The sequence below is a fragment of the Adiantum capillus-veneris genome, chromosome 25 (assembly GCF_014529385.1).
Source record: "Adiantum capillus-veneris isolate H3 chromosome 25, ASM1452938v2, whole genome shotgun sequence".
Classification (NCBI taxonomy): Eukaryota; Viridiplantae; Streptophyta; class Polypodiopsida; order Polypodiales; family Pteridaceae; genus Adiantum; species Adiantum capillus-veneris.
This window is the reverse complement of record NC_140955.1, coordinates 93,875,882-93,887,753: the sequence shown is the minus strand read 5'-3', so window position 1 is coordinate 93,887,753 and position 11,872 is coordinate 93,875,882. Positions and strand designations below refer to the sequence as shown.

At 41.9% G+C, this 11,872-nt stretch overlaps 1 protein-coding gene across 2 annotated transcripts in view; it reads left to right on the top strand.

Moving 5' to 3' along the window:
• The first annotated feature begins 8,523 nt into the window (after window positions 1–8,523).
• The window catches only part of COP1 (Transducin/WD40 repeat-like superfamily protein), a 36,972-nt gene continuing 33,623 nt past the window's right edge, over window positions 8,524–11,872 (top strand). The window contains exons 1-2 of one of the 2 annotated variants that reach the window (XM_086499376.1): window positions 8,524–9,324; window positions 9,579–9,791. In XM_086499376.1, coding sequence (XP_086355502.1) covers window positions 9,037–9,324; window positions 9,579–9,791 — 501 coding nt within the window. In that variant the 5' untranslated portion in view covers window positions 8,524–9,036. The remainder of the gene's footprint in view (window positions 9,325–9,578; window positions 9,792–11,872) is intronic. The other variant, XM_086499377.1, reaches the window with a different exon arrangement.

The window sequence follows — 11,872 nt, the reverse complement described above, 5'->3', positions numbered from 1 at the left end:
AAGGAATCATGTAGAGGCATTGGTAAAGACATTTGAACTATGACCAAATGCAAGGCATTTTGCTACATATTTCAATAACAATAAAGTTTCCAGGTATAGGCAAGGCCTGTGGCATGTCCATTAAAGATGCTAGCCATGGCCGGCTAGTTATTTTTGTTCAATCCAATATTGACATGCTGCATCCAACGCGTTTCCAAGCGTGATTGACAATGATTACAGGTACACTTTGTTTTTGAGCTACTTATTGCTTGTCGTGATTTTATGCTTCCAATGTGGCATCCTCCTCGACACAGTCATGAGTTAGGAGCATGGGGCCCATACGCCCAAAGGAGATCAACAAAACCTGTTATTACTACCATTGGTCAAGAAGGCTCAGAGACCTAGACAAGGCCGCCCATTCCCTACACTTTGCCAAGGAAACAAGGCTTCCCTCTTAGACATACGACCAAGCAGTATCTGGCGTTCGGACTATGCATACATAATTGGGAATCTTTGCAACATGTCTGCATGTTTTCTTACTAGCGATCGGATTCAACAAAGCCAAGAAGGCATGTGCAGGACATCCGACCACTCTCGAGTTATTCGCATATATGGCTATGCGCCGGTTTTGAGCGCACTACCAGAAACCTATCCACAAGTGGGCGTCAAGGTTAGTCAATTTCACATTACGTTTCTTTTTGTCTATGTTTTCTTTTTCATTTTGAAAAAGATCTCTCTCTTGTGCAAAGCAAAGTGCTTGGGCAGACTCCCTAAGAAGCCATTGTACAAAGCAAAGTGCTTTGCTTGTCTTCATGCGAAGCACGACTTCTCTTATGTGGCCAGGTATTATTGATTGACTTCCAATCATTGATAAGGACAGACACCTTTAACGCTATGTGGATATAAGCTCACAGTTCTCGCCACGCTACACTGTGATGTATCCATGCCAGTTTAATCGTGCAAGGCACGTCTACCAGCAACTCATACATTTTATTTTTTGATATGTATGCATGGCATACTAGTACGATGGCCATACAACACCCATCATTGCATACGCTTCCGCTATAACATTAAATACTCTGTCATGGACAAGGTAAGTAATTGATATCTTAAAACATTTTTTATGTTATTCTCAGGCAAAGTGCTGTATTTCAAGTTACCCTTGTACAGTCACACTCCCATACAAAGTCAGTGGGTCAAGATCTGACTTATGGTACCTCTCTCTACAAGAGCGTGGTACAAGTACACAGTTGTACGCCTATAGGATAAGCTAAGCCTCTCTCTACGAGGACGTGTAGTTGTACGCTTATAGGATAAGCTAAGACCACAAACAAGGGGCATATAGTACATTTGAATAAGGGGTTTTCTTCAGCCCAACATTCTCTCTCTCTCTCTCTCTTTCCAATTTCTATGCGGGAAAGGTGAAACTAGGCATGATTTGATTGAAATCTTTCTATGTCAATACGGTAATAGGAAGGGCTAAGAGCCATCTATTACCACCTAGTTTGGCATGGCGCTAAGAGCCATCTGTTTATAGTCCAGCAGTGATTGATTTCAAGATTGAACACTTATTCAGTTAAGCACCCATCGATTATAATGGACAAGCAAGAGTCTTGCCATTTTTTTGGGCATTATTCTAGCACTACACACTTTTGAGTGCGAAAATCAAGTTGCATTTTGAACGCTTAAACTCGTAAGGGCTTATCTCTACCACGGTGTATAGATGACGCTAGCATTTCAGACACCAAGGTTGTTCACAAAAACCCAAGATTATGGATTTTTGGGTCCGGAAAAGATCTAGTTGTGAATATGCTTCCAACTTCAGTGGATCTCCTATTTTATCTCTAGCACTACGAGTGTCTATATGAGTCCAATTTTGGGGTAAGACCCAGCTTGTGATTCTTAAATCACTTATTAAGTGTGATGGTCAATTTTTGGAATCTTCACACTTGCACTTTCAACGAAATAAGTCCATAAGCTGCCAAGGGCTCGTGGATAATTTCAGCTTCCAAAGTTGAATTAAGATACTATTGGCTGCTAGTTGAGCAATTTCCCTGTACAGTTTAACCAAGGGGTTTGACAATGTTGATTTTAACCAAGGGGTCTGGTTTGCAAAGGCAACACCCAAGGTTACATGTGCAATACTACTTGCATTTCACTAATTTTCAATTAGTGTTCCTAGGCCTTTGTCGGTGGGAAATTTGGGCAGGTGCTTTTCACTCCGCTACAAGTACGCATCTGTTTTGGTTTGGTTTCTTTTGGTTTGATTTTTGTATGTAGGATGCATAAACAATGTTTGCTCTTCAGAGAAATGACAAGGTCGTGTAAGAGCCACGCAATTTGGGCTGTGGTGCCCGAAATAAGTTTCTGCATTATGCAGCTATAGACCCACTTGTAGGGTTTATTTGGCACATGTTGTCACATGGGATACAACATGGTTTAGCCAGTGTGGAGCAAGGCTAATGAGGGTCCCTCTCACTCCCGTCGTAGAGTGTTTGCAGCTACCTCCACGCACAAGTACATTTTGTACTTGGAAGGATGTTTTTTTTTCAGACACTCTTACATGAGACATATTCCACATGTGGAGAATATGAGTCTCTGGGACTGACACTGGCGCCCACTATTTCAATTTTGTGTCACGACAAAGTCCCTAGGTGCTGGTCAAATCTGTTTTCTAGGCCAATTTCAGCACGACATATCAGGAGTAATTTTGGTGGCCAAAAATTGTTGGATACTTAGAATGTCTTGTTAAGGTACAAGTGCAGCTAAACAACATTACAGATGGTTGTTTATGCATATAGCAAGGCTATGAGTTGTTAATGAAAAGGTTTCATTGTTTGTACCTAGAAGTGATCACTGTTTCACCTTCTATTATGGTTCAAACGTTTCACAAGACTTGCAAATGATTGCACTAGCAAGTATTTAGTTTCTTTTTGCAACTATTTACACTCCTCTTCAATGTGTGCCAGGAACACCATATTCGCCATCAGTATTGGCAAGGACGATTATGGATATACAGGTTCGGATCTGTTTTTTGCTAAATGCATGCACACTAGGTGTTATGGGCCCTAGTGTTTAGCAAAGGCTGATTTGGAACAGCATGCATATTCATGAAGTTTGCTTATGAAGCAATTTGCACTCTATGTGCAGTATCTCTATGAGCTTACTTTGGGGTCTACCAATCACCAATAGAGGTCATGGCTCGGTTTGGGTGTTTGTGGATTTTTCCAGTTAACCACGATGGTTATTCATGACATTGCTGATTCCTCAACAACGTTGTACGATATTGTGATCTCCATTTACCAGTCCTCTGGGATGACTGTCTGTAAACGGTGGAGAAAAACACATCTCAATACTGTCAGAATCCAAAGAGGATAGGCAGATTACAACTTACAAGTGTACTCTTGTGCTGAAGGATATGCAAAGCGCGTACGTTAGCACCAAGAAATCCAATTAGCAAGAATGTATTGCTCTAGTTGGTGTTGCTTACAATAACGTAAAGCATGTTTGTGACTCAGTTTAGTCCCTTCATGTTTAAGTTTGGTTCTCAACCTTGAACACTAGTATGGTGGGGTTGTTTACTAATGAAATTTGAGAACAAGTCAAGGACTTAAACTTGGCTGATGAGTTATGTCAGCAAGTTGCTTTCATGAAAAGTGGTACAGTTTCGGGTACATCTTTGTTGTGATAACTCGTTTAGCATGCTCATGTGCGTTCTACATGGAGTCTACACACTATGATTGGATAGGAACCGGTAACACAAGATGGTTGCAAATGGACAACAATGTGGAAAATCAAGATGGTATTCTTGGTTTCATTGAACCTCCTACTGAACCGTGTTCCGGTCCAGCAAGCAGCTAGATCCATGAAGGATGCCACTAAGGAAAACATTAGTGTATCATCACTTTGTTTTAGAGGACGAAAACGCTTCTCCAAGGGGGGAGTAATGTCAGGCCAAGGGCCGCCTTGGAGGTCAAGGATCGGGCCAAGGGCCAACTGCTAAAGGAGACGGGATCCTAGGGGCAAGGCCTATAAAGGGAGGTTGGGCGGAGGATCAAGGCTAGGGCAGTCTTAGGGTTTTACAGATGGTGTACGTGCAGGACCCCAAACATAAGAATGAACCAATTCAAGTTTTTTATTTTTTCTTTCATTTCTTGCTTTTTGAAATTTAACCCTCTTTTGTCTACCATAAACACAATCTTCACAGAACTCTATTTTCACTTCTTTCAAACCTGGTAGAAGCTTCTTGGATTGAAGGATTTGCATTCCTTTGGCACTCATATGCCCACGCCGGTAGTGCCACACCGCACTGTCGACTTCTATAGTTGTTGCACAAGTTGAGAGATTGGGTGTTGACAGTACACAAGTAAAGTGTACCAAGCTTTTCTCCTTTGGCAACCACTAAAGATCCCTTTGAGATCTTCCACCGTTTGTTTCCGAATGCAATGTTGTGACCTTCATCGTCCAATTGTCCTGCAAAGATCAAATTTTTGCGAAGAGAAGGAATATGCCTAACATCATTAAGCTTCCATTCATTTTCATTTGCAATTTTTACACAAACTGTACCTTTGCCGATAATTTCACAAGCTTCATCATCTCCCAAGTATACATATCCAAAATTACCTTTGGTGTAATCTTGAAATGTTGCTTTGTGTGGTGTTGCATGAAATGAAGCCCCAGAGTCTACTATCCAAGAATTAGACACATTGTCTAATGAGAGAGTTAGAGTGTCTTGCTCTACTTTACTTGCAACATTGGCCTCCGATGCTGGCTTGTTGTATTGAAACTCCGACTCAACCTTCTTGACGTGGCCCTTCTTGTTGTAGTTCCAACATTTGAGAACTGACTTTGTGCGTGACTTGCTTCACTTTGAGCGATCACGACCCTTTTGATTTTTAAACCTCTCTTTCGATCTTCTCCTCGTTTTCTCTCACATTGCAACACTTGATGATTCACTTGTGCTTCTCCTTCGCATTTTCTCGCTTAGGAGAACAACACCACAACATCATCAAACTTAAGAGTTTTTGTGTCAGAGACATAGTTACTTACAACCATCACAAGACTGTCCCAACTATGCGGTAGAGACGATAGTATAAGGAGAGCTCGCACCTCATCGACGAAATTGACCTTCACTGATCAAATTTGACTTATGCTCGTGTTAAAGTCGTTTAGGTGTTATGCAACTAAACCACTCTATGCCATTTTTAGATTGAACAAGCGTTTCATGAGAATACCTTATTGGATGATTTCTTGTAGAGACCGTCAAGTAACTTCATCAAGTTCTCTATGGTTTTCATCTCCAAAACGTTGAAGGCCACCGTTGAAGCCAAAATTAGCCGGATTGTTCCTAATGCCTTTCGATCAAGGACAATCTATGCTTCATCTTCTATTATTGCGAGTGGAAAATAAAGGTCCTTCTGGTAGAGATAGTCTTCAATTTGTATCTTCCAATGTTGGTAGTTTTTATCGTTGAACTTCTTGATCTTAAGCTTACCTTCCTCTGCCATTACTCCCACTCAATTCAAAGAATCCTTTCCTTAAGATACTTTAGGTACGAGCAAAATTTGCTTTGATACCAATTGTTACGAAATAGGGTGTAGCTAAGTAGATATTAGAGTAGTTTACTTAATGGAGATGTCAGGATACGGGTCCTACGGGCAGGGCCCTACCCTAAGGGGGGTCACGGACCCCGGCCACGGGCCAGCTAGCAGTGTGGACAGGGGATCCTAGGGCTAAGAGCCTATAAGTATGGGCGGTTGGGTGGTGGATCCAGGTCTCTAGCTCCTATGGTTCTCACAGGAGATGGATAATTTTCACACAAGAGAGAGAGAGAGAGAGAGAGAGAGAGAGAGAGAGAGAGAGAGAGAGCACACGATATATGTGGTTCACCCAAGGTGAGCTATGTCCACGAAAAAACAGCCACTCGATGGCTTTAGTACTTCAAATTAGAAGTAGGTTACAAAGGGATCATATTCTTAATGGAACTCCCGCCTTGCGTCACTCTCACCAACTCTCTCTCTCTCTCTCTCTCTCTCTCTCTCACACACACACACACCTTGTTTCATCAACTTCACAATGTGTTTTGTGCCTCCTTTTATGGGCCAAAAGGGCTGCCCTCTCTCATGAGAGATAATCGCGTGTAGCCGCCCTTGTGTAGACAAGTCCAAGTTGAACTCTCCAATGCGTCCATATGTGGCCACCCTTGAAAATACAAGTTTATCTAGAAATCGCCCATATGCAACCATAGACAAGTTCGCCTCTGTCGGCCATGAATTAGGCTACCGGCCAAAGTCTTCCAACCATCGGACACCGGCCATTTACTGCCGACCACCGACCAACTGACCGACGGTTTTCCGATCACTTTTCGGCCATAATGTTCCAACGAAAAGGAAATATTCGGGGCGTGAAAGTTTGGTTTTCTGATGAGAGATTTTTCTTACGCACGATGGCTTCTCCTCGTAATGGGGGCCTTACAATTTGTGTTTTTGAGACTAAAAGTTACAAGGGGTAAAACAGGCTCCATACTTAACAATATCTTATGTTTCATACTTTCGTTTTGTTTCCATTGCTAGCTGAATTTCATGTCCCTTCATCTTTCACGTTATATTTACGTTCTTCAGATGTTGATGAATGTTAATACAAATGAATTTTATTTACTCTCTACAAGTAGGTATCAACGATTTCGAAAACGATTTTACCAATTTTAGTAAAACCAAATAGAAGGTATCCATGATTTTGATACCTTCTACCAGTAATGATTTCGGTAAAACACATATGATTTTACCTATTTTGGGAAAACACATACCTTCCACTCGCTCGTCTCATAATGATTTCGATAAAACAAGTACCGTCTATTAGTAACGATTTCGGTAAAACGCATACCTTTTACTCACTCCTCTCTTAACTATTTTGCTAAAGCACATATATCCACGATTTTGGTAAAACGCGTACCTTTTACTTGCTCTTCTCATAACAATTTTGGTGAAACGCGTATCTTCTACTTGCTCCTCTGATAACGATTTTGATAAAAAATTGGTAAAACGTGTACCTTCTACTCACTCCTTTCAAAATGATTTCGATAAAATGTAGGTATCCAGGATTTTGGTTTTGATTTTTGTAAAACGCGTACTTTCTACTCGCTCCTCTCATAATGGTTTTGGTAAAACACGTATCTTCTATCGATAACCATTTCGGTAAAACATGTACCTTCTACTCGCTCCTCTCATTGTGTTTCGGTAAAACGCATACCTTTTACTCTCTCCTATCATAACGATTTCAGTAAAACGTTGCTAAAACTATAATTTCTACTCGCTCCTCTCATAATGATTTCGGTAAAATGCGTACCTTCTATTTGCTCTTCTCATATTTGATTCAATTCATTCATGAGATTCCTCCCGATTCTCTTTCTTGCTCCTCAGGCATTTATTACCCTTACAAAAGGAAGAATAGGATTTGAACCTACACCATTAGAACATCAACTTTTTTATTTGCTCATATAACCACATCAACTGTTCTTACTGTCAACCCATGCAAAACAAATATTTCTCTACGTCCTCAACCTTTGTGTGTTCCCTACTCATCTGCCTGTCGTCCTCAACCTCTGCACGCATCTTGTTCGTCTGCCTGTTGCCTTGCTTGCATCTGCTATGTCTGTTGCGTCACCCGACACCTGCCATTCCCCTTCAATTTTCCCCTCTAAAGGATCTCACTTGATTCTCATTTTTTTAAAAGAATTTCTCTCGGATGGTACCCCGATTTTAATAAAACGCCTACCTTCTACTTACTCCTCTCATATTTAATTCAATTCATTCCTGAGATTCCTCTCGATTCTCTTTCTTGTCCCTCAAGAATTTGTTACCCTTACAAAAGGAAGAATAGGATTTGAACCCACACCATTAGAATATCAACTTTTTGATTCGCTCCTATAACTACTTGAGCATGCCTGTTTAGGTGCTCTAAGTGCTAACCCATGAATATTTTTTTTCTCTACTTCCTCGACCTCTGCGCGTCCTTTGCGTCGCCTGGCACGTGCCATTCCCCTTCAATTTTCCCCTCTAAAGGATCTCACTTGATTCTCATTTTTTTTGTGAATTTCTCACGGCTGCTTGCATCTGATCTTATTCATTCGTTCCAAGATTCCTATGAAATTAATCTTGGACCTCATACCCCACCCGTGAAACTAACCCTTCAAAATGAAACGCAGGTTTTGAACTCGCACATGCAACAGAGACCATCCCAATCGTACCTGTTGTAAACACAAGTAGAACCAAACTCGCTTGCTGCCGCTTGCTGTTTGAATTCAAGAATTAAGCTTTTCAGCCCCCCCATCGCTTGCGGCACTTCTCCCCTCCCCCCTTGCTCGATCTTCTCACACACGCGAATATTCTCTCCTATTACCACCATTTTCAGATTTTACACCAACTTGAAATGAAAGATTTGACTCATTAAAACCGTCCAGTCCATAGAGAAAGAAAATGTGTGGCGCACACTCTAGGAAGGAAAGAGTGACACGAGAGCAAATGCTCGAAACAAGGGATTTGGGTGGTGGAGGGACAGATGCGTTTCCGCTTTTACTGTGGGCGATCGAAAATCAATTTGGTTGGGAGTCAGAGGCAGGCTCGCGTCCGCAGGGTAACTCGCTGCGTCTTCCTCTTCAACTTCCCTTCTCTACACCCACCCCCTCCTCCGCAAGTTGGGCCCTTCCTTGCCGTCGATCTGGGTTTATTTCCCAATTCCAAGTTCATCCACCCTCCCAATTCCAAGTTCTTCCTCGCCGCTCATCCCCGCAGGCTACTCTCCATCTGCATGCCCATGTCCCTTCTCGTTGTATGGTTACAGGCCAGCAATGCGCTCATAACAGCGTTTATCGATGTTGCCCGAAGAAGTGATTTGCGAGTCAATAGGAGCTTATGGATGATGAACGAATAATCGATGCCATACATGTATTGAACGATGCAATTAGAGCTTTCCACCACAGCTCCCCTCAGTAGATGAACCTACCCTATTACCTTATCGGGCACATAATGCAAACACGGGAATAGCTACACAGGCCCCACCATGGACCAGGAAGGTTCAGTTGGTGTTCAGGTTCCTTCAGTAACAGGTCGGAAAGGTGAACTGGCACGTTCAGATGATACGGATACAGGGCAGTCAAAACGTGATCTTGATAAGGATATCCTCTGCCCAATATGCTTCCAAACCATGAAGGATGCTTTTTCTACAGCTTGTGGACATAGCTTTTGCTATATGTGCATCATGACTCATCTCAACAATAAGAAGAATTGCCCTTGCTGTGGACTTTATCTAACGAATACACAAGTTTTTCCAAATTTTCTTTTGAACAAGGTATGTCCTTTAGCTTTATGTTTATTTCTGTTATGTCTAAAGCGCTGAAATGCTCTATGGCTTTGGCATTCCTCAAAGGACGTAGAGGATACAACGTTCTAAACTTTTGTGATTTTTCCAAAGGACATGGGGGATACAGAGCACAAAGGACATAGGAATACAGAGACATTGCTTTAATATTCTGAGATCTGAGGTTTAGTGACTGTAGATTGAAAATGCGACCTCAATGAAAGTGTCGTTTTTTCCATTGACAGGCTGCTGATGTGGCACTACAGATTCTCGCAAAACGCACTGGCTGCTTGAGAGCGTTAAGAGTTTCAACTGCTGTTGGATCTAGTGCCTTTAAATACGAGGGTGAGCTCTCTTCTTTGGCATCTTTGCGGGAGCAAGAGCTGAGCCGAGCCACCTCTTGTGTACTAAAGTTGAAGCAATATAAAGAAATACTGCAAGGGGTGCCAGGGTTTGGGGTGAGTGCTCTCTCGGGGTGGAACTCCGCCACTATATGACTCGCGTGTAGTACATCTCTTTTAGTTTAGTTTTCATTGAAGTATTTAAAGTTAGTTCTGTCTGTTCTGTTTCATTGGCACGTGGTGCCCTCACGTTACTGTGGTATCAGAGTTCCAGTTGTGTGCTTTCTAAAAGCATACCGATTCTACAAAGAACAGACAGAGTATGATGGCATTCATGGATTTGGCAGAGTACATGTAGTTTCTTCTCGATGAGCTTCGCGACATACTTTTGTGGCATCCTTAGCAAAATCTCTCGATGTTGCAAAGTTTTCAACGGTTTCTGAACTATATGTTACCTCCTTGAATGCCCTAGGTGGTACGCCCTCCTTCGGCACCAGAAAGCGCCATCTGACCTTGATGGAGTGCACCCGCCTCTGCCACCGAAGTTGCCTTCACCTCCCCTACAACCACCGCCACCTGGGTACGATAATAGGAGGTCGTATGGATATCCTTATTATCCATATCCAGGGTATGCACCTACCCAGCCAAAGGATTTCAAGGATGGCGAGACGACAATAAAAATTTTCACTTTTTTTGGAGTGAAAGATCGAAAGAAAGCCTTATAGTTTTTACAATACAACAATTCGACAACATCTATGCTTTGGGCAATTATACAAAAAGAATTGGGTTTCTCGAGATGCGGGATTTCTTAAAGATAATACCATGTAGTGGTGGAGTTCAATCGCGACACAATCACATGCTCCTCCAAGGACTTGGCAAGCTTTCAAGACAATTTTTGCTTGCAGTTATATGACCACCCTTGGTCACCTGTATGAGCAGTTTGTTATAAGCATGGAGAGCCTCTCCCAGATCTCTCTCTCTCTCTCTCTCTCTCTCTTAGATGTCCTAGACCGGAGTTGAGCTGTCCACCGAAACATGAGCCAATTCTTGTCTTCGTTGCATCTTCAGCTTCCACTTTTTGACACTTTTCTTCATCAGAAAGGTTCAAGGATGGAAAGAGTGAATTAATATCTGTTCATGTAATTTGTGACTTGCTCGTGCTTCTTTTGGGAAAACTGATCCCAATCTTTTTTGATGCCTTTCTCAAAAGTGTGGATTTTTTTTGTGTGGAAAACGCGGTCTTTAATTTAGTCCAAATCAGCAGCAATTTCTTGGAAGAGTCGAAGATGATGCTTATGAGCAGGTACCTCAAGGGGACTATGAGTACTTGCTTTAGGCAAAGGAAACTTCAAAGTGTTGAATGAGAGACGAAGTTTTTGGAACATCTGTGCTTTCGTCAAAAGTATCAAACTTGATTGGACTGCTCTCAGGTCAAGAGACCAACCCATCTTCTGATCCCCAGTACTGTGTCGATCTTCTTCCTCTCTCTCTCTCTATATATATATAAATTGGCTTCAATATTAAGCGATAAATTCTATTTATTAGAGTGGTATTGTTATTTGTGACAGTGGTGTACCGTGTCAGAGCATGGTCTCCTGGCCTTCTTTGTAAAGGAGGAAGACTATGGGAAGATACAGGAAGAAGCCATGACAAGTCAAGAGAGAAGCAAGCATCTACTCCCATCACATAGGCTTTAAGTAGATCAATGATAGTTGAATTTGTGGGTGATAGGCCGAGGAGAAATTCAATTGAGTACCCAAATTCTCAAAGAGACCCTTCCAAAAAGTGCCGGTCATATTCTTGGATCTTTATTGGACACTATAGATGTTGGTAAGCCATGATACTTAAGGACATGTGAAATAAAGAGGGTTGCCTTATGGTATGCTTTAATAGTCTTTTTGACTCGTATAAAATCGTATAAAGTGTGCTTGCTTACTAAACCGGTCTACGTGGAACTTAAAGAATTGCAAGAAAAGCTCGCAGAGTAGGAAAATTTTTTCTCTACAAGAAGTCGACTAGACTCCTGAAACCTAGGGTGTGAAACCCTTGGGCTGATTTGGCTTTGTTCCCATAGAGTGCTTTTCTCTTGCAGAGAGTCATCCTTTCTGTGCTCCTACTTCCTCTCATAATGAGGAATTGCACTTGCAAAAAAACACTCATAGATCAAAACATGACAAGCATCACTTGTGAAGACTCAA